Genomic DNA, 22,320 nt, shown 5'->3' on the forward strand with positions numbered 1-22,320 from the left:
CCTCTGCACATACACTCAGCACCTTGGCACTGCATTCAAAGGAGGGCATCTTCAGGGAAGGCAACCTGAACAACAAACAGCGAGTGCTACCCATGGTTGCACAGGCAAGGCACACGTATTTACATTGGGTCCTGAGCCCTGGCTGCCCCATGGGATTTGTGCTTCCTTTTCTCCTTTGGACACCTGATCATATTGCTTCTCCCTTGCACTGCGCTCCTGCTCTTCAGAGCAAAGTGGTGGGGGGTGGGAAGGGGGAGTCTCCTTCCTAGGAACCAGGATCCCAACACAACACTGCTAGTCACAGTTAAGAGCAAGGAGAAAGCAGCACAACCAGAGACAAATACTGGAACTTAGGAGCACCTGCACTACTGACTTACAGTCTGATCCCGGGAAGCTGAGTGCTGTGAACAAGTGTCCCGTTCAAACCTCATGTCTGCCACTTATAGAGAGACTTTGGGCAAGTTCTTTAAACTCTTTGTGCCTCTGTTTCCCATTGGTAACAGTTACCTACCTCATAGGTGTGTTTTCCGATGAGGCTCGGAACGATTAAGACATACAAATTGGCACATAGGAAGCACACACTCAATAATGATTCCCTTTGCTAACCATTTGCAGCTGTTCCTGCTACAAAGCTTTTCAAGCGACAATGAGCAGCCCCTTTTACTGAACTGACCTATCCCTGGGAAGAATGGGTACAAGTGGGCAAGGAGACAGGATTCTTGAGCATGGTGGACAAATAGGGGGGAGCTGAACTTGCCACAGTTAAGAAAGGCATTTTAATGCATATAGTTAAGGATCAAGGAATTATTTTCTGAGTAATAGCTATTAAAGCCAGTGGGAAGTAAGAAGTTAATAAGTAGGAGATCCATTGTTGAGCATCACCAATCACATGCCTGTTGAATAATACTATTAATAGCTTTCTAGTAAAACAACTCAGAAGTATTTTGTCTGTTTAGATTTAGAATCTACAGCCCAGGGACATGAAATAGATTGACAAGTGAGTCCCATTGTCTCCCAACACAATACTCTAGCTCAGTGGTTCCAAAACTCTGTCATCAAGTGGGAATTCAGACTCTGAGGCTCCACCCCCGCAAGTCTGATCAGAATGTCTGTGGATGAGGAGTCTGCATTTTTAACCAGCCTTTGCAGGTGAGCGCAGGGGTCCATGGACTGCACTCTGAGAAGCACTGCTAAGCAATCAATGCGCTTGGTCCCATCCAAGGATCAGAGAGCAAAGAGACTTAGGTGAGTTTGCAGCATCTAAGAGCAGTGGTTCTCAACCTTCCCAATGCCGCGACCCTTTAATACAGTTCCTCATGTTGTGGTGACCCCCAATTTCATTGTTACAAATTGAACATAATTAAAGCAGAGTGATTAATCACAAAAACAATATGTAATTATATATGTGTTTTCTGATGGTCTTAGGTGACCCCTGTGAAAGGGTCATTCGACCCCCAAAGGGGTCGCGACCCACAGGTTGAGAACCGCTGTCAGTTAGAGGAAGGCAGAGAGGTATATTACATGTGACAGAGCACTCACTGGCCTTTGTAAGAAGCTAGGAATATTCTCTTCCTGCTCAAAGTGTGGAAACAGGGCTCTAGATTTGTGAGACCTTGCAGAGTTGCATTTAGGACCCAGGTATTTGGACATGAAGCCGTGTCCACCAATTTTAGGATCAGTCCTAGATAAGATTCCCGGGACGCTCGCCATCCTCAGGAAGGAAAACGCTGATATCACCAACAGTGATTCCAGGGGACCAGAGGCTGTGGGAGTCAACAGGATTCAGTGCTTTCCTTTCTAGAAACCCTGTCCTTCTTTTGAGTGTGTGTGTTTTGCTCTGCCTTATAAATATGAGCCAAGTCCCATGAGGTCATATGTGCATAAGGACCCGTAAGGCTCAAATATCCAGGGATACTTGATCTTCTTACATCAGGACATGTAGAAAGGAAGAAACAGACCTGAGGTTTAAGAAAACCTTGGCCTGGAATGTTCCGGTCAAAGTCTCTGACTTCCTTTCTGACTTTCCAATCCCTGAGCTGGAGCAGAAGGCTGCAGGAAAGTAAGGCTAAAGGTTCTTTTCCAAGTTAGGATAGTTCTTCCTCTCTCACAGCCTTTAACATCTCTGCTTTATGCGAGGACAGAACAATGTGAAAATAACAGAATTTCAATCAAACTGCAAATACAGCTTCCCATTGGCCTTTATGTGCACTCTACCCAGAGTAGGGACCCTGGAGGGGAGGAGGCACTCCCAGCAGGAGTCCCCTGAGAAGTCAGGTGTGACAGAAATCATGTTCCAACAGCGTATAGAGAGGATGGGGTCCAGGACATCTAGGAAGTCCCCTCCATGTTCCCAACCAGTTTAAACATTTATGTCCTCAACTGAAGAGACCCACCAAACCTGTGGTGGTGTAGCCATGCTCCATAAAGCTCAGTAGAAGTGGCTCCTATCATTTAACCACAATTATAAAATCCCGTAGTGCCATCCCCAGTGCAATGACAATCCTGACAGAGCTGCCCGGAATGGCAGGGCTGCTGGGGTGGGGGCACACAGTAAACGGGTCACATGGGGGAACCTTAGCAGCTCCCACAGTGCCTCTGCCAGGGCCAAACCAAGTGTCCAGCCATCGTGTCCTCCATCACAAAGGTTAAAACGAAATACAAAGTTGCTAGTGGTCCTTCTCGCCCCGCCCATTCCCCCCAAAGGCTCTCATTAGAGGAAGAAGCAAACTCTGCCAAGGACAGTACAGTACTTAGACACTAGCTTCTGAGCTCCATAAACACGTCTCCCCGGTACCCAGGCGCCGAATTGCCACGTGACTGACAGCCTTCCCTGGCTTCTAAGGCCGGGGCTTTGCCTAACCTTAGGAAAAGGATGCCAAGGCTGCGTTTTACATGATTGGTTCCCGGGGAAGGGCCAACACTTGTACAGCACAAATGGATGGTGGGAAGGCAAACCGGAGAAGTTCCTTGGGGGGAAAGCGAGCTTTCTCAGAATCTGGGCTGGGCAGGGGCTGTAGGGGACACCCGGACACACACACACACACACACACACACACACGCTCAGGTGAGCACGCAGTGGGCGTCCCAACCACACTCCTGCGCAGCGCGCGAATCAAAGCCCGTGACCGGGAGCCAGGACTTACCGCCAGGACGCTCTGGGCCAGGAGCCCCGCTGTCACGGCCCCCAGAAGCAGCCACCTGGGAGGGAGAGGGAGGAAAAGCGCCATGAGCGTGCGCCCCGATTTGGCAACTCCTGAAAGTGACTCGGGGACGAGGCAGAAAGTCGCTTACCGCCGCAGGGCAGGGCCCGACGCCCGGCACTGGTCTCTGTCCATGATCCCGGTCCAGCCTCCCTGGGCTCCGGTCCGTCCCTCCTAGCGTGCAAGGAGAGACAAAGCGAGCTGAGCAGGGGCCGCGGAGGGAAGCATCCTAGCCGCCGCCTCCGTCTGAGACGCGGGAGAGTGGGGTGCGCCCCCCACCTCTGCGCTGGGGTGACGGAGATAGAAGAACGAGGGGCCGTCCCACCTAGGCCCTGGTTGGTGCTGCTAAGCCGCGGCCGCTCGATCCCCAGCCTCCCCTTCCATTCCTAACAGCCTGCACAGGGCGCCCCAAGTCCGTGGCTTCGGCCTGGGTCTCCCCGTCCCGGGGTTGCTCTCACCTCCGGCCCTGCTTCCGCCGCTCAGAAGCGTCCGCCGGCGGCACCCCAGCAGCGCGTCAGCCTCTCAGGCTCCCCGGCCGCCGGCCTCGGGGCCCGCGCGCCCGCCCTCGGCCCTCCGTGCAGTCGGCGAGCGAGGGAACGGCCGCAGGGTCGCGCCGCGGCAGCCGGAGCGCAGAGCCCTGGCGTCCCGGTGCGCCGGCAGCCACAATCCCGGGGCCGCGCGCTCCCGCCGCCTCTTACCCGCGCCACAGGGTCCTCCCCTTTGAGACGCCGCCCGCGCGCCGCCGAGGGGAGGGGGCAGCGCCAACAAATTGAGGAGCTCGCCTGGCCTCGCTCAGGTCTCCGCCGCAAGCCGCCGCGCCCCGGACGGTGCTCCGCGCCCGCGCGCCGGCCTCCGAGAGCGAGCCGCCCTCCGCGGCCCGCGAGCGCCCGCCTGCCGTCCTCCACCGCCCGCCGCCGGCAGCCGCCGCCCCGGGCGCGCCACCATGGGGCCCCGGCTCGGCGTCTGGCTGCTGCTGCTGCCCGCAGCCCTTCTGCTCCACGAGGAGCGCAGCCGAGCCGCTGCGAAGGTGAGTCCCGGCCGACCCGACTCCCCTGCGCCCCGCCCTGCGCCCGGGCGCCCCGCGCTGCCCCTTTGTCCCCGGCGCGAGCCTCCCGCCCGCCCCTCGGGGGCCGTTCGTGGCACGGCCAGGTGCACTCTCCCCGGTCTCCGCCGGTGATCCCTGCGGGCTGCGATCGCACATCCATTAGGGAGCCTCCTTTGTTGTGGCCTGGGTAGGGGCGAGTTAGGGGACTCCTCAGGGCCGGGGGCAAGCGAGCAGAACTGGGTGCGCACGGGATGGGGTGAGGGTGCCCGGGAGTCAGCGGGATTTGAACTCATACCTCCGGGCGCTCAGCGGCTCACCGCCTTCACCTGCAGTGGGTTCCCCGGGTGAGTCGGGGGAGGGAGGGGCGGACACGCGCTCCCCACGCCGCTCCGAGCCCCGCACATGTGCCCAGGCGTCTCTTTGGGCTTGTTTCTCTCGATTTTTGGAGACTCTGGTAGTTGATGCTGAACAGTAACAGTCTGGGCTGTTTGCCTGGAAACAGCTGTATCTTTGCTTTCCCACGACTTTTATGTTGCTGAAGCACGCTCAAGAACAGAAGTGGGGCTCTTCTGCAATGCAGCTTTAAAAAGTTCTTATACGCGACTCGTTGCCTTTTATTAATATATACTTTAAAAAATTATAACCACATTTATATTTTTGAGTGTGAAACCAAAATGAAACTCCATCTCATTGTTCTGTGTACAAATTGTTTTCCTACTTTTCATTTCCTCTGGCTATGTGCTTGCCCGGAAAGGAGCTGGGAGTTCAGTTTGCAGGGGTAACGGCTTCCAGCTCTGGACTGTCCTTGATGTTCTGTTGTTCTTTCCTTTTTTCCTTCCCTTCAGACAGAATAAAGACCTCAGCTGTTCCGCACTGCAAAGCCATGTAGACAAAACCGCGGGAAGGTGGCGTTTCTAAACACATTTTGCAGCACCCTCTCCCCTCCCCAAAAGTTTAAAATGATTTTGCTACTTGCTACGTTTCCCACTGATTCTTTTACTGTTTCAAATCCTGATCTTGCTCTTAGATTTTTTGTTTTTTCACTTCTCTTCTGGAAGAATGATACTAACTCCACTTCACTGTATATAAATTATTAACTGTTACATGCCAGAATAAACTGGGAATATGCACACATGTCTCATCATCCAGAGTTTGACTTCTTGCTGGCAGTGCTTTCCTTGGGTATTGAAAGGACTAATGATTACACTAGCAGTTAACTTCAGATTGTTGCTCCTAGCCTAGCGTCTAGTCTAGCCTCTCGCACTGAAGTCAGTTATTTAAACACTCTCCAGTGATGATGACAAACTACTTTCAAAAGAGGAGGCTCCAGAACACTTTATTTGGGTGTAGAAATATTGACCAAAAATGTAACACTTCCAAGGAGAGATTGCTAAACTTGATGGCAATGAGAGAAAGTTTTCTATTTAGAAATATGAACCTATGTTTGGAATCAGATTTTAGAGTTTCTGATTTATAATATTAACAAAGTGAAGCTAATTGTAAGAGCTAGCTGTTCAAAGAGACAGGACTTTAAGGAATGAGCAACTCACTTACGGAAACTCCTGTTCCTACCTGGGGAATAAAACTCATTACTCTTGAATTGGGGATTTTTTTTTTTACTTCCTTTTATTCTCTAAAGCCCAAGTACATTCCTGTCCACTAGCTTTGCTCTATCCCTCAAGGTATCACATAGTGTTTTAAGAGATTTGGCATGTGGACACCCTCTGATCACCAATTGACTTAACAGATATTATCATTACACTATATTTTTTTCCTGGCATCATTACAGAGAGATGCATATGACTTATGGGTATATAAGAAAATCCATTTAAAAATAATAACTGGTTATATTTAAAATTGTCTCACTTTTCATGCCATCAATAACTTTTTTTTTTTTTTTTTTTTTTTTGCTTAACTCCTACCAAAATCAGCTGTTAGGTATACAAAAAAGTTGAAATAACCTCAATATTATCCCAAGCAAAATATCATTTAAAAATACATTTTTGAATGATAAGATGTTACAAGTCAATCAAACCCTAATTTAAAAGCTAACACAAATTATTCTTTGATTACCCACTTCTTGGAGTATCTGAATCACACTTTACCTGCATTTGTATGCCAAAACATCACCTACTATGTGCCAGGCACAAATTGTACTTATTTATTTTTCACATGAAAGCATTTGATTGTACATTTGACCATATCTGCTCTGGTTATACTGTGTCCATTTACTAGTGGATGGATTTTCTAAGCTAGTGTTTTTTTTCCCATACCTACCCCAGTTCCCTTCCCCAACTTTTCTTTCTTAGGCAAGGAAGGAGGAGCAGGGTGCAGGCCTGAGACAAAAATGTACTCATAGTATTTTGATGGCAAGTGCCATGTGTTCGCAGCCATACAGTCATACTGAACTGAATGAATTGTTCCATCCACAGCCTCCAAATTACCCCCTCCAATGTGTCTGTATGATGTTCCTTAACAAATTATTTCTTGGGGTCAGAAATGTGAACTTTGCCCAAAGTGTGGTGATGCCTGCCTATCAATATTGGCATCTCCAGACCATGAGTCACCACTCCTGTGACTGAATGACTTAGAACTCAAAAGGAGGTGAGATTTAATTCCCATGCCAGTAAGGACCACATTCTGTGGGGAAATATAATTTAACTGAGAACACTTCTGATTTCTGAGTTAGTCCCAATGACAGCAACATGAGCCCAATATCTTGGGAGTGAGACTGGTGAAGATATAATCCAAATCATCATGCTCTTTACACAGAGAATTGGATCAGGGTAAAGAGAAGCATCTCTAATACCAACCAGAAGAAATAATGTACATAAATTATGTGTGCGTAAGAGTGGTACTCTTACACAATTATTAATGGTGTATGTTAGTCACATCACACAGAAGAGGGTGGATTAGGGACAAGAGATTCCCACCTTCTGTGTCTGCTTTGATTAAGCAAATGATTTTGGAGGGCTCCCCTGTGCCTCAGTTTCCCTAGCTGATCTGTGCCTGCTCTCAGGGATCCACCCCTTCCTTCATTCTGTACGTGCTCCCTGAGCAATTCTTCATGCCATGCACTCTGCCAGGTGCTGGGCATACAGCAGTGACTGGGACTCACAGTCTGCCCCCAGAAAGGTCACAGTCTAGAGAGAAATACTGAGAAAGAAACAGGCAAATACTACCTATGCTGGTAATTGCTACAATCAAGGTACTCCAAGGGCTGCAGAAGCACCTAACCCAGCTTTGGGGACTTCCAGGAAACTTATGGAGGACATTCCATTTCTAAGTCTGAGAAAGAAATAGGAACTATAAATCCAACATTTTTTTTATATGCACCGTTATAGGACATCATACATGGGTGTGATAATTCTACTTTGTTCTTTCACAAGTCTAAGGGTCTGTGCCTTTAAAGATGACCCTAAAGTTCCCTCCTTTGAGATACCAAGATGTTATTGTTTCTGGTATCAGCAATCCTGATAGCTGAACTTTTGCCTCAGTGGGGTAGAGCGAGGATGAGGGCACGGTCTGGGTCAGGAGGGAGAACAGCGATAAGAAGCTCCTCCCTCCCAGCCAGCCAGGGCCCTGGGATTGGTGGTGTTTCCTTTCCGGAGGCTGCAGGCACACAGGGATGTTTGGAGAGGTGCAGCTTGGGTGACTGATTCTAGGCAGGAGCGCCTTTAGGAGCTGACCCAGAAAACCTACCCTCACTTGGGCAAGGACATGAGGGAATTCACAAAGCCCTACATTATTCATTAACAAGACTGTTGGCAAATTTCTCGGGACTGGAAAGGATGGCCATAACTTGACAAGTTCAGTTATCTAGTTAAGAGCTGGTAAAGATTTTCCAGACAAATTGAACCCACAAGTGACTTTCTAAAACAAATGCTTTTAGATATCAGGAGGGCCTCAAGAAAGGAATAAATGACAATTCTTGTTTTGATGAAGTACACAATGTTTCTTACAACAATTATTCCAGAAATTGGAAAATAATTAACCTCATTAAAATGTCTCTCAAGCATATTTGATATTTTGAGTTCTTGGGCTAGAGTAAGCAAAAGCAACAATAGAATGCCTAAAATAATATCACTAGACTCTATTGTTTTTCCTGCTATTATTAAACAACCAGTAAAAAAATATCAGCTATAGAACAATACAAAAGACATATTCCTACCATTCTTACTCTTATAATGAAAGGGGATGTAAACCAAAATATGTTTCAATTGTCAATTTCTCTTGAGGAGTTTAACACTAAGCATCACTCTGGGTTAATATTTTTATAGTCTGATACCCAGTGAGCTAGGTCCATCCTGTGTTTCTCCTCCATTGTTCTCCTGGTCTTACTCCTGTAACACAAATATGTTCTAGTTTTCTTTCTATTTCTCTGTTCTTTTCTCTTATTCCTCTTCCAAAACCTTCAGTGTAGGTATACCATGAGGGTAGGCCTCAGCTGGCTTCTCTCTTTTCTGTACCCTCACTTCCCTGGGGGAGATCTACTTCCTTGATTCGGTACCTTCTGTGAGGTTGACTCCAAACCTTTTTTAAAAAAATTCCAGTCTGGTATATTCCCATTCCCATGGAACATCTCACCTGAGCTGTCCTGATTTGATTGCAGACTTATCAAATATGTCTAGAACTGAACTTATCTTATGCACAGATCAACTGTGCTTCTTAACTCTCCCATTTTGGTCATTGGCACCACTGATGTTTCCTGATGTTTGGCCTCCAGACCATGACTAAATCTGGAGACCTCACCCTTCCTTCTTTTTTATCCTCCATGTCACTCAGTCACCAGGTCAACCCTTCTTTGTACATGCTTCTTAGAGTCCCCCCCACCCGCACCCCATCCCCGCTTTCTCTTTCCATGGCTGTGACCCTGTTTGACCCATGGTTGTCTACTCACCTTGTACTAGGATTGCCACAACCCTCCTGACTCCTGCCCCTTCTTTCAGCCTTGAGTTCACTCCAGCCCATTCCTCATGTTGGTGTGAGGCTGTCTTCAGAGATCCTGTTGATGATCACATGATTCTACTGCTCAGGATCTGACAATGGCTGCCTACTATCTGACCATAGGTTTCCATCTCTTTGGCTGGGTGGGTTTTTTTTTTTTAAATAAAGTCTTTATTTTTTAGAGCAGTTTTAGGTTGAAAGCAAAATTGATAGAAAGCTGTGTCTGCACAAGCATAGCCTCTCCCATTACCAACATCCCCCACCAGAGTGGTACATTTGTCACAAGTGATGAACCTATATTGACACATCATCATCACCCAAAGTCCATAGTTTACATTAGAGTTCCCTCTTGGTGTTGAATATTTTATGGGTTTGGGCAAGTGTGTAATGACCTGTACCCACCATTACAGAATCATACAGAGTATTTTCACTACTCTCAAACTCCTCTGTGCTCTGCCTATTCATTCTTCTCCACCCTGAACTTCTCACACCAGTGATCTTTTTACTGTCTCCATAGATTTGCCTTTTCCAGAATATCTTATAGTTGGAATCATTCAGTATGTAGCCTTTTCAGATTGGCTTCTTTCACACAATAATAAGCATTTAAGGTTGCCCCATGTCTTTTCATGGCTTGATAGCTCCTTTCTTTTTAGCCCTGAATAATACCATTATCTGGTATACCACATTTTATCTATCCATTCACCTACTGTAGGGCATCTTAGTTGCTTACAAGTTTTGGCAATTTTGAATAAAGCTGCTATAAACATCCCTGTGTAGCTTTTGTGTGGATATATGTTTTCAGCTCTTTTGGATAAATACCAAAGAATATGATAGCTGGCTTGTAGGGTAAGAGTATATCTAGTTTTGCAAGAAACCACCAAACTGTCTTTCAAAGTGGCTGTACTATTTTGCATTCCCACCAGCAATGAATGAGAGTGTCTGTTGCTCCACATCCTACCCAGCATTTAGTGTTGTCAATGTGTTGGATTTTGACCATTCTAATAGGTGTATAGTGGTACCTCTCATTGTTTTAATTTGGCTTGGTGCATACACTTCCCAATATAGATCCATGGAATTTACCTGGCCTTAGTCTTCTCTTCTCCCCAACATGCAAGCTGGGTAATTGTCAAGAAGGACTAATCTCCGTGCTCCAATAATCTTATCGAGCCTCAGTCTCTAACCTATTAAAGGAGGATAATACAGGGTCTATGGATACCTGCCAGTTGCTCAGTGCACAAGAAGCAAGTAAACATTCAAGAAATGTTGGGGACATGGCTGGGATCACATGTCTGCTGGTTTGACACCTTTGACAACTATGAGATGCGAGGGCATAGCTTCTTTTTAAAATGCCCCCACTGTCTGGGGGAGTGCATGACAATGGAGGGGAATCAGTAATTACTTGTCATTGGTTCTAATGTTTTTGGCTGTCATTCAGCCAGGACCCTGGGAGAGCCCTGTGGAGCTGTGTGCTGGCTCAAGTCGATTCTGTTACATTGCTGACCCCTGTGGCAGTTTGAAGGAACACAAGATAAGGAATGCCAAAGGAAGGTGTTTCCTCTCAATTTGAAATTTAGAGTAGATATTCCACCACAGACTAAACACAACTTGGAAATATATACGATGCTGAACTCTTTATGTAAATAGTTTATTCCGTGGTTTAGTAATATTCCTGGCTTTGCTACTTTGGGTTTTTAATCTGAATGTTATAACAACATTTTATGTCATATGAGTTTTAAAGCTTGCTTGATTTGTGGTCAAGTAAAAGACAAATATAAAGTGTCTGAATCAGATATTAAAGCAATGTACTACTACCATGTGGGCCTTTGTTGATCTCTTCCTGATAAAGGAGAATTAATTATCTAGTCTCCTCATCTTTTATTGCTCTTGGAATCAATAGTACTTTGTTTATTACCAAATAAATGAGTGTACTGGTGGTATTTCTTTCTTATTCAGATGACAGCAAGAGAAACAATACTGGCTGTGAACTGGAAGAAGCCAGTTTGATGTTAGTTCCTAGTCTCATTGCACCAAATACACCAACAGTTGAAGAAGCCATTTGTATATCCACTCAGAGAGAGTTTAGCTGATTAAATGAATTCCGTCCAACTCAGTAGAATATTTGGAGAGATAGTATTCCTGTATTTGACATTTAATGAAAATTGTTAAAAAAATTTATTGAGCCGAAACCGGTTTGGCTCGCTGGATAGAGCGTCGGCCTGTGGACTGAAGGGTCCCGGGTTCGATTCCGGTCAAAGGGCATGTACCTTGGTTGCGGGCATATCCCCAGTGGGAGATGTGCAGGAGGCAGCTGGTCGATGTTTCTCTCTCATCGATGTTTCTAGCTCTCTATCTCTCTCCCTTCCTCTCTGTAAAAAATCAATAAAATATATTTAAAAAAAAATTTATTGAGTTTCTGTGTTAGAAAAGAAATATATTCCTTTATGAAGAACAAAACCCAGTGTTTTCTCATTGTAATTCAATGCTCCTCAAATTATTTGCACAAATTGCTCCCAGCAGCCATTGACACACTTGGGGATGAGGTAGGTTTGGAGGATAGTGATACATGGCAGCTCGTGTCTTCATTTCACTGACAGAAATCTTACCTCACACTGGTCTTTTAGCATATGGGCATTTTTGAGGATAGTAAGTCGATTTTGGTTTCCTGTTTCAGAATGTTACAAAGAAACCCAACGGTAACTATTTTGTTATGTTTTTTTTTTTTTCATTTCTATTAAAGATATGTTAATTAATGTATATTTCAATCAGAGGAAGATTTGGCTTCTACATCTCTAACAATACTTTATTTTTATAATTTAAGCATATTTTGTATTATGCAAAATGATCAAAATTTATTCTAAAATACACAATTATCCTATTATGCAACCAAGGACTTATTTTTGCTCACAGGAGTATTTGTTTCTGAGTGATCCAAGAGCATCAACTTCGAAATGTTATATTTAAATATAAGCAACTACTTTTCCTAATTACCTTTAAATTTTGAGTTGCATTTTAGAATTTTAAAGAAGAATACAATAACATTTTAATGGCATAGAGTTATTACTGAGTTGCATGAAACTTATTTGCTAGGTCACAACTATTCCTGTGTTAGAGCTTGAGTTAAGGTGATTATTATTACCTATGACATACGGGGGGAAAAGGCCACAGCACCATAGTTTGGTCCATATTTTTTTGGTAATGACTATTTGGAAAATACTTAATCTAGCTTACATTTTAGATAGAAATCATATACTACCTGAGGGTTCAGCCTAATTCCAAGGATTCTAAAATTGGCCAGGTAAAAGAAATGTCTATTTCTCTCAGAAGCTTGCAGTAAAGGGAGATGTACACACAACTTATTGGAAAGACAATTACAACGTTTTGAATACATCCAGAGAGGAAGACAGTCCAGCCACAGTTGCTCTGCATAGGGTAGTGGTTACGTTCATGGTGCTGGTTTGGATCCCAGCTGTGTCTCTTATAACTGTGTGACTGCATGCAAGTTACCTACTTCTCCCTGCCCATATTTCCTCATGTAAAATTAGAACAAAAATAATGCCTCACTTGGAGAACACGTATGAGGATTAAATGAGTTAATATTTGTAAAGCATTTATATAGTGCTGGCTCTGTGCTAGGCACTATTCTGTTTGTTAAATTAAATTGAGCAACAAATAGCCAAGTAATTATACATCAAGTCATCTTGGGGCTAGAGAAGACCATAGAAGGGTCACCTGCGCCGGTAGTTCTTGAACTTGAGCTCACAGCAGAATCATCGGGAGGGCTTGATGAAACACAGATGGGTTTCTGACTTGGGGGATGTGGGGTTCACCTGAGAATTGCATTTTAACAGGTGGTGTTGATACTGTGGGTCTGGAGACTATAGATCTCATCCATTCTCTTTATTTTACTGGAGCAGCAGTTTGATGGATGTGAGCTATAACAGGCTATTCTGGGACATTAGTTTACACTCAAATAGAAGCGGAACCATTGCATTTAAAGTGACTTTTTCAGTTCTCATTATCTTTTTTTTTTCTTCTTATTGGTTGTTGCTACTGCCAGCAGTTTTATTTTCAGCTCTGTGATGCTGTTTGGAGGGTTAGGAGTGGGAAGAAGGGTCTAGAACAGTGGTTCTCAACCTTGGCTGCACATTAGAATCACCTGGGAATCTTTTTAAAATCCTGATTTCTGGGCCTCATCCTCCGGAAATTCTGTTTCTTTGTTACTAATGTTGTGGCCCCACCCCATAACGAAGAAACAGAATTTCCGGAGGATGGGGCCCAGAAATCAGGATTTTAAAAAGATTCCCAGGTGATTCTACTGTGCAGCCAAGGTTGAGAACCACTGGTCTAGAAGCATGCATGTGTCAAGATGCTCAAGAATTAATTTGGAGAGGGCTTCGCTGGTGGGAGCTGAGGACAGCTGCTATCTAGAGAAGATCCTGGTCCACTGTGGTCCTCCTCGGAACATGGCACACGAGGTTTCTCATGATTATGTACTTTGTCAGAGTTTTGCCAACTTTAGTGACTACATTCATTCACCTGCTGAGAATGGGCTTGGACTGTATGCTTAGAGGCTGGCCCAAGGCAGAACCCAGACAGAACTTGTGAGGCCAGAAGCCCATCATGTGACTTCAACTTCCTGCAGAGTCTGCCCTCATTCTCCTCTTCTGTGCCTTGGACACTTGGCCCCCTGAATGAGGAATTTCTGTTTTATATCTTATTATGGCCAAACCCATTTCCTGAAGATTAAAGATCCTTTGGGGTTATTGGTTTAAAATAACTCCTAAATTTTGGTCAGGAAATGGCCTATAAAATTAAGATGGTCTTGCCAAACAGAAAAATGGGTCAGTGATGGGAAAAAAATACTGCAGTGTGGGTAGTTCGACCTCTGGGTCAGATGCATTTTGGATAAGTACATAGACTTGGTCCAGAATCAATGCCATTTACTGATACCCTGGAGAGGGCACACTCTTTATTACATAGGCTATGCAGCAAGCAGTCTTCTTGGTCCATCCCTCATTCATTCCTTATCTTTAATAAACACTTTTGCATGGAAACACACTAACAACAAATGCTTCTTAAAGCTGTTGGGCGCCTTAGTAATAATTAAATTTTGTTTTCCCAAATACTTCAAAATAATAAGATTGTATTTCTTTATTCTGGAATTAGTTTTTTAAAACCTTTTAATTATCTATAATTCATCATTTTTCATTTCTTCTCGACCTTAGATATTTTCCCTTCTTTGGAATAATCATCCATTAGTATGTTAATAGATATACATAATGTGTGTCTTTTTCCTCTTGACTAATAATTCATTTAAAACATACATAAGTTTGGGCATTGTTTTAGGCTATAAGCCACATTTATAACCAAACTCCCAATGTTTTTTATATAGTGAAAATAAACCAAGTAAGGTTAAGAATTCACTTAAGCACATAGCACAAATTGATAGGCTGATAACTCAGTTTTTTGATTCTGGCATTCAAAACCTGTTCAACAAATGTATGTTGAGCACTCATGCAGGGTCAGAAAATATGCAAGTGATTAAAATTGGTTTTATACTTTGTGTTCTAATATATGTCCAAGTTAAAAGAAGAATAATTCTAGTAATGGCATAATAACTGTTATACGGAAACATTAAAACTGTCACTGTTCTCTTTTTGCCCCCCAAATTTTCACTGAAGTTGTGCTTTTTAGAAAGAACATCACACAATCACAGACTCTGGAGCCAGATCACATGTGTTTGAATTCTTAATTTACCAGTGACTAGCTATTTGACCTTGGGCGACCTATTCAACCTCTCTGTGCCTTAGTATTCTCATCTGTAAAATAGAAATAATGATAATATTCCTTTAGAAGATTGTTTTGAAGATAGTACATGTGCTAATAATATGTGTAAAGCACATACATGAGTGACTGCCATATTATGAGTCCAAGAAATATGCGCTCTTATTGTTGATTTCACTGTTACATTATTGATAGTCATCTGTAACTAAAAGTACACTGACTAAAAATACCTTTTTTTTTAAACTTCTATTTCATTTCTTTAAATGAAATAAACTTCTTGGACAATTTATACTAGTAAATGTTAGGATTATAATGAGATTCAGGCACTAAAATTAACCAAATATATTTTTATTGCATATTTTTAAGGGTATAATTCTACCCCCAAAGTATTCCAAGATGGAAGACTGGGATTTGAAGCATGACAAAAATAAAGGGAACAGAGGCAAGTTGAAGTGAAATATGTTGTAGGGATTCGTATAGGAAGTGGCAGCATTTCCTCAGTTTCGAATTGCTGTGAGACGCTCCGGCAGCTGGTACGTTATAGCCACTCAGAAGAGGTCTTCCGTCGATTTCTTTGTGAGAGTGCCTAATGTGAAGAGAACATGGTTTAATGGGAAGTTACACAAAGCGAATCATGTTGGAGAGGTTTGGTAAAATGGGAAGGGGCATCTCTTCCTTAGCATGAGAAATGGAGGACCCTCCAGGGCTGTTTCCTCAGCTTCCCAAATGCATGTGGTTTCTGGGAGTCTGATCCCTGACTCTAGTAACTTCCCACCAAGGCATCAACAAAGTTCAGAGTTGGTGGGTCTGACTGAAGACCACAACCCCATCTTTAGTGATTGATTTATCACTCCCAATAAATCCCTCTTAAGTCGGTCAGTCACGGAGATCATGAGCTGCTTTGGTGAGAGGGCCGATGTGGGGACAGATCCAGTGGTGGCTCACTCCAGCGCTAAAAATCTCGCCTGCTACCCAGTGTGATCCTACTTTGGAGGTGCTGTGCCTCAGTCTGCCTTGGGCCATTTTCTGTGATAGATGATGTCTATGGAAATGGAATTCACCTTAGGTCGTGGTCAGAAACCCATGCAATGGGAGAAGGTAAGAGGACAATCCAAGCATGCTGACAGATTGAAGATGTTTATCAATTAGAAAGCCTTAAAATGGAGTAGCCCCATATATCTTAATAAAGAGTCTTTCTGCAGAGGTCTCTACATGTTAATTTGTACATTTTTACATTAAAATGAGCATTTGTAGAATGTTAGGGCTTTTGTATATTAAGTACATTCAGTTAATATATATTATATATGTGTATGTACGTACATGTATATATACACATATATTAGTATGTGCATACCATGAATATGTTATGTATAGATATAATTAATGGTATCCATTCATTCATTTATTTGTATGATAAATATTTATTGAACACCCATTATGTGCAAGTCACTAGTCTAGGCTGTGGAGCAAAACAGACAAGACTTGCCGCCTTCAAAAATAGTTTATGAAATTAACATAAACTGTTTGGTTTTCCTTCATGCTGAGCTAGAAATTATTTTTAAAAATGTCCTTTGCTGTTTTAGGAATGGCTCAGTCTCAGAAATTCAACTCTATCAAAAGAGTTATAAATATAAGGAAGAGAACTGAATTCCTCTACAGGAAATATTATCTACTTTGTTATCTCTAAAGTAAGTTCATGAGACTAACAGACATTCAGGGTTGTTCCATTTATTAGAAATTAAAAATTTTGAAATATCTCTAGGAAATAAGTTAGCTTGGTTCTCCTGCCCTGTGAATGATCAAAAGCTAGCTATGGGAAAACAAGTTAGATTTTGGGTGGATGAAAGCATCAGTGTGGAAATACCAGATGGAAGGATGGAGACTTCAAAAGCAGATTCGTTTCCACAGTGTTCATGACTCTCAAGCATTTTGACCAGAATGGCATATGTCACAACAGTCATGATGCAAGAACATTGTCCTTTGCCTTAAAATTGCATTGCTGTCTAGTCAAGTCAGCAAGGTCCCGTGTGAAGAGGCTTGAGGCAAACAGTCAGAAGGAGGGATGCTTTTGTAATCAGCAGGAATACACCCCGAGGACCTCTAGTTCCAAAGGGCACATGTGGTCATGCCGTTCCCACTGTATACTGCAACTCCTGTGGGACACGCGGCGGTCATGTGTAACAGCACCAAGAAATGCAGAGCTGGTATTCACCGACTCAACACTTACTTGAACCTGGAGGAGTTCTGGTCACCATTAGTACTTGAGCCCTTTTCTGTGAGTAATGCTATTGGGCAAAATTAAAGTCTTGTTCTAAAGACGAAGGTTTACCAGGTTTCCTGGACCAATCTAATTGTGAGTAGGAATAAATTAATCAGATGCATGAAGACTGTTCCTGTGAAAATATTGAGTGACTTAATAAGAAAATATAGGTCAAAGTTCTTGGCAAAATGTGTTGGCCATCTGTCCTAGACAATTGACAGTACACGCCCCGTATTATCTTGCAACAGTGAAAGCTACAAAAAGAGGGGCAAAAGATAATGTAAAAATCTCTGATAAAATGTATGGAGTGACAGAGCCTTTTTGGTGGGGAATAATTGTAGAAATGATCCTTAATAAACTTAATTCCTTAATTAGCAGTTCTTTTCTTAAATAGTGTCAGAGGACCAAGAGGCAGTAAGATCTGTTGATGCTTCTAATATGTCTAAACATCATATTAAAAATGCAGCCCTGAGTTTGGGTGGTGGTATCTGAGCCATTGTCTACCATATCGGAGTGGAATTGCTTGTGACCTCCAGTCAGAATGACAGATGATGGACAATAAGTACTAGGAGACAACTCCATACTTTAATGTAACTTATTCTAGTCCTGGATGGTGTGCAGCTATGTAATTTGAGAGAATGTAGTAGTAACTTGAAAGCTGTGTGTAGCAAAGCAAAATAATTAGGTTGAGTTTCTAATTATTTATAGCCTTGCAGGTGGAAGTGACAACCACTAGATTGTGTAGTATTTTATCTGTTCTTCTCAGAGTGAGGGCCATGACACGTGAGAACCATCTCTTTTGGTGGCCTAAAGACGTACAAAGCAGACACTTCTTTATATGTAACAATTTTGCACACCTTTGGTTTTATTTGTTTAAAATTTGCAAATCTTCATGGCTGGGCCAAGTCCCCACTGTGGCACGGGTGGCGGATGTAACAGAGGAGCAGGGCTTGGGCTCTGTGCCCGTCTGTCTGGTTGGCCCTCCTGTGTGTGTCCTGTGCTGAATGAAGCACTCACACAAGGACCCTTCAGATGGAATCCAGCATTTATCACCAGTGGGAGGAGAGTGACCGCAGATATTTTTAGGAGAAACTCTGGAGAAGAGGTCTAGGTGGGAGTTGAGACTCTTGTGTAACAGCCACTAATTTCTTTTCTCACAGTTGCAGGGTCTACCTGCGAGTGTGAGGTATGTCATCGTTAGCTACTGAGTGAGAATACCCAGCTGTTACCTCTGTGTGCTGGTGATAGCCCGGGACAGTTGTGTTTCCCTTAACCCTCCCCATGGAGATAACTCTCTTTGATGGCCTGCTCATTCTAATTGCCCACCTATTAGAAATTACCACTGAGTTCCTGTCCCTCTCCCATACCTGGGGCCATGTAGGTGGGAGGGGGTAGGAGTCTTAGGTAGGAGAAAGCTGCACAGAGGTCTTCCAGGAGAGGTCGACTTGACGTTTGGTCCCTGTTTTTCTTTCTAGTTAAAATAAATTAAGGATAAAAGGTAGTTTGGGATACCCACCCCCAATTTAGAGTGATGGGAGAGATTAGACAAAAAAAAAAAAAACCAGTCTAGCAATCATTTAGTATTACATATGTATATCAAATAAACACATTGTACACTTTATTTACTTTTAATAAATTTTTATTAATTTCAGAGAGGAAGGGAGAGGGAGAGAGAGAAACATTAATGATGAGAGAGAGTCATTGATTGGCTGCCTCCTGCATGCATCCCACTGGGATCGAGCCTGCAACCTGGGCATGTGCCCTTGACCAGAATTGAACCTGGGACCCTTCAGTCTACAGGCCGATGCTCAGGCAACTGAGCCAAACCAGTGAGGGCAACAGATCGTACACTTTAAACTTACACAATGTTGTATATCAATTATATCTCAATAAAGCCAGAAAAATGTAATCAAACTTTAAAAAATTTAACTTATAAGAAAAAAAAATTATAGTCTAGTCTAGACCATAACATGACCTCTTTAGTTGGGAGGGTTCTGTGAAGCCCTTGAAATCATATGTATATTGAATGAGAGCACATATGTATATTGAATGAGAATTGTGCATGGCACATTTTTAAGGAGGTAGCTCTTAGAGCATTGATCAAAGAGATATATGAAGCAGACTGTTGGTCTGGTGGGGCTGGGTGGCTGATTTTTATAGTAAGGTATGTTGAAAAAGATGTATCAAGGAAAAAGCCTTTGAGTTTGGCAGTGGATAAGAATAGAGCTAAATTTGACATTGCCTCCAAAGAATTGGCTCTTAGAAGCAGGCAGGATGCAGGCACTTCTAAGGGTGATGGGAAAGTTGGGCAAGGAAGACAGTTTTGGCAAGCATTAATCTTATTGTCTGTGTCAGATGTTTGGTGTTTATCTCTTATTTCCTGGAACAGTGTGCAAACCCTGTCTTCTCAGCTCTCTTTCCATTTCTTTGTGCTCCTTCAGCGTCTAGCACAGTCCATGAGCATCATGATATAGAAGAGATGCCTGGCCAGTGTCTGTTGATTGGTTAATTGCTTGCCAGGACCATGCTAGAGAAACTGAAATTTGGAGAGGAATCTAGAATCCCTTCATCTGCAGATGGCAGAAGCTGGCAATATATGTAAGACTTCAGTTCTGAGCTCGTGACGTGGGAGAAAAGAAAGGACCACTGAAAAAGCTGTCTGATCTATAGGGACATGTTTCTAAGAAGCGGTGCAGTGGACTGCATGACACCATGAAGCAGTGCACATTTATTGAAGCTCATTATACTCTAAGCACCTGCTTTGGGGGTGGGGGATACAGAGATTCACAAAGGCTAGTTCCTCACATCAGCCACATAGGCAGAAAAGGGCCAGCCCGGTCCATGCCTGTGCCTTTGGTGTAGTCGTTAATGATTTATAGTGCTCCCATTCTCTCCCAGCAGCGTCCAGATCTGGAAGATAAACCATATGGGCTGCCCGACTGTGAGATTACATGGGTAAAGCTTTCCAGTTAGTCTTGAAGAATAAAGCAAGTACTCTGGTGCTGAGAGGTGCTGAAGGAATTAAAAGATAAAATCAAAAGTTTGGAAGAATTTGATGTAAAATGTAAAGATGGTCAAAGTTAACAAGTGGGTTTTAACTGCTGGATGTCCTTGGAATCCGGGAAGCTTTTCCTAGGGGAAGAGCATGAAAGCAGGGGTTTAGATACACAATTTCAAGGTCAGGAGGAGAGGAGGGGGGAGTGGGATGCCACTATTCTTGGCCAGGTCTGGGTTGGCCATTGTCCTGGGAGAAAGACAAGCAGGGCCATTTACTTCTCTGTGTACTTGCTCCAGGCCGAGATGGGTCTCCCTTCCCAACCATTTACCCACCTCTGTGTTTGTTCAAGATTATAAAGACCCGATTCTGGGGAGACCTGTTACCGTTAGCTTCTGCCACTGCACAGTGCCCCTACTTCCTTTGCTCACTAACCAGCCCTGATGGAGACAAGCAGAGTGTCCAAGGTCATGGGCAGAATGAAGTTGAAGGGATGCCAAAAACAAGTAGGGTGAGGAGGGGGAAACGGGTGGAATGCAGCTGGGGAGATAAGGGATTGGAGAGGTGGGTGGGATTAGTGAGCTGGAGGTGACTCCAGGAGGGGGCATCATGGGAGGGCAAAACACTCCAGAAGGGAAACCACAGCAGGGCCAGCAACTCCAGCTGCTCTCAGGGAAGTGATCACAGAGCCCTTGGAGGGAGCAGTTAGGGAGTGAAGCTAGAGTCCAAAGAGAAAAAAGGAGCGAGGAAGTCTGAGGAGCGTGGAAAGGAATGTTAGGGGTTATGTTTCCTTGTAAGGAAAACTCGAGTGTAATATAAACATGTCGTGGGTCATTAGATGTACTGATTAAGTGAATAAATTATAAAAGACATTATGTTTGGGACATAAAATTTAAGCAGTCCGATGACATTTTCATAATAACGATAAAGCTATACAGATTGGGTTTCCTCTAGGGAACCTGGACATTCGAACTCCAAAGCCGTTTGAGCTTGCCATATGCTCACATGGTGCATGCATGGAGAAGTGTATTTGCATATATTGTATGGTAAAAATAACCTTTTACTAGACTTTAATTAAGAGGGAAAAATTGCATGAACAACATAAACTGATGAACGAAAATAGATCCAGAGACATAGAATCATCGAACAGACCATCAAACCTCAGAGGGAAGGCAGGGGAAGGTGGAGGGGGAGAAAGGGGTGGTGGTAAGAGATTAACCAAAGGACTTGTATGCATGCATATAAGCATAACCAATGGACACAGACACTAGAGGGGTGAGGGCAGGTGCTGGGGGGTGGGAGCGGTCTGAGAGAGGTCAATGGGAGAAAAAGAAAACATATGTAATACTTTAAACAATAAAGAAATTAAATTAAATAAAAAAAGAGGGAAAAATTGCAGAACCTGCAGAGTAGCTTGTAAACATTATGAATGGGAAACGGACTCTTCCCTTTAGAAATACACCAACTCGCCTTCGAAAGGAGCCAGATTGCAGCACATGTGTTTGTACCCAGCAGTGGCTTCTGTCAAGCCAGCCTCTTCGTTCTGCACATCTTTGTTCAAAATTAGACTCTTGTTACTTCCCAGAGGCCTTAAAACCAACCTGCTCGTCTTTCATGAGGATGTGGAGACAGAGTATTAATAGTCACCACCCTGATATCTGCATAACAAATTGCCCGTGGAAGATTTGTAAAGAAGAGGCTGCCAGTGATGAGTCAGCCCTGTGAGGGAGCAACCTGAGGCATGTGCATCTCATGCTTCTTTTTTTTTTTTTTTTTTAAGGAATTTAACAAATTTAATAGACCAAGTGTGGATCTCCACAATAGGGAAGAACTCATGAACATTAACTGAAATTTTGCTCTAGTTTTGCTTTTAGCTCTTTGTAAAATAATAAAATCACATAATTGGATCCAGTAGTCAGTTTTCTCCCTCGTATTGTTTTATAGATGAATAAACTCAATTAATTTAAGACCTGGAAGGCTTTCCACACCATCATCATGTTGCTTAGTGACCATTTAGGGCAGTGGTTCTCAACCTTCCTAATGCTGCGACCCTTTAATACAGTTCCTCATGTTGTGGTGACCCCCAACT

The 22,320-nt window shown here is 43.6% G+C and overlaps 2 protein-coding genes across 3 annotated transcripts in view; one reads left to right on the forward strand and one right to left on the reverse strand.

Moving 5' to 3' along the window:
- The window catches only part of COL4A2 (collagen type IV alpha 2 chain), a 180,658-nt gene extending 176,463 nt beyond the window's left edge, over window positions 1–4,195 (reverse strand). Inside the window, exons 1-3 of one of the 2 annotated variants that reach the window (XM_070408599.1) lie at window positions 3,899–4,195; window positions 3,292–3,374; window positions 3,144–3,198 (exon numbers count right to left, since the gene is read on the reverse strand). In XM_070408599.1, coding sequence (XP_070264700.1) covers window positions 3,144–3,198; window positions 3,292–3,335 — 99 coding nt within the window. In that variant the 5' untranslated portion in view covers window positions 3,336–3,374; window positions 3,899–4,195. Of the gene's footprint in view, window positions 1–3,143; window positions 3,199–3,291; window positions 3,375–3,658; window positions 3,859–3,898 lie in introns of those variants that run through there. The other variant, XM_070408598.1, reaches the window with a different exon arrangement.
- COL4A1 (collagen type IV alpha 1 chain) overlaps window positions 4,022–22,320 on the forward strand; it is a 139,229-nt gene continuing 120,930 nt past the window's right edge. The window contains exon 1 of the mRNA XM_070408600.1: window positions 4,022–4,227. Within this exon, the coding sequence (XP_070264701.1) occupies window positions 4,144–4,227 (84 nt within the window). The 5' untranslated portion in view covers window positions 4,022–4,143. The remainder of the gene's footprint in view (window positions 4,228–22,320) is intronic.

This window comes from Myotis yumanensis, unplaced genomic scaffold, assembly GCF_028538775.1.
Source record: "Myotis yumanensis isolate MYYU_CA2020_CCGP unplaced genomic scaffold, mMyoYum1.0.hap1 SCAF_3, whole genome shotgun sequence".
Taxonomy (NCBI): domain Eukaryota; kingdom Metazoa; phylum Chordata; class Mammalia; order Chiroptera; family Vespertilionidae; genus Myotis; species Myotis yumanensis.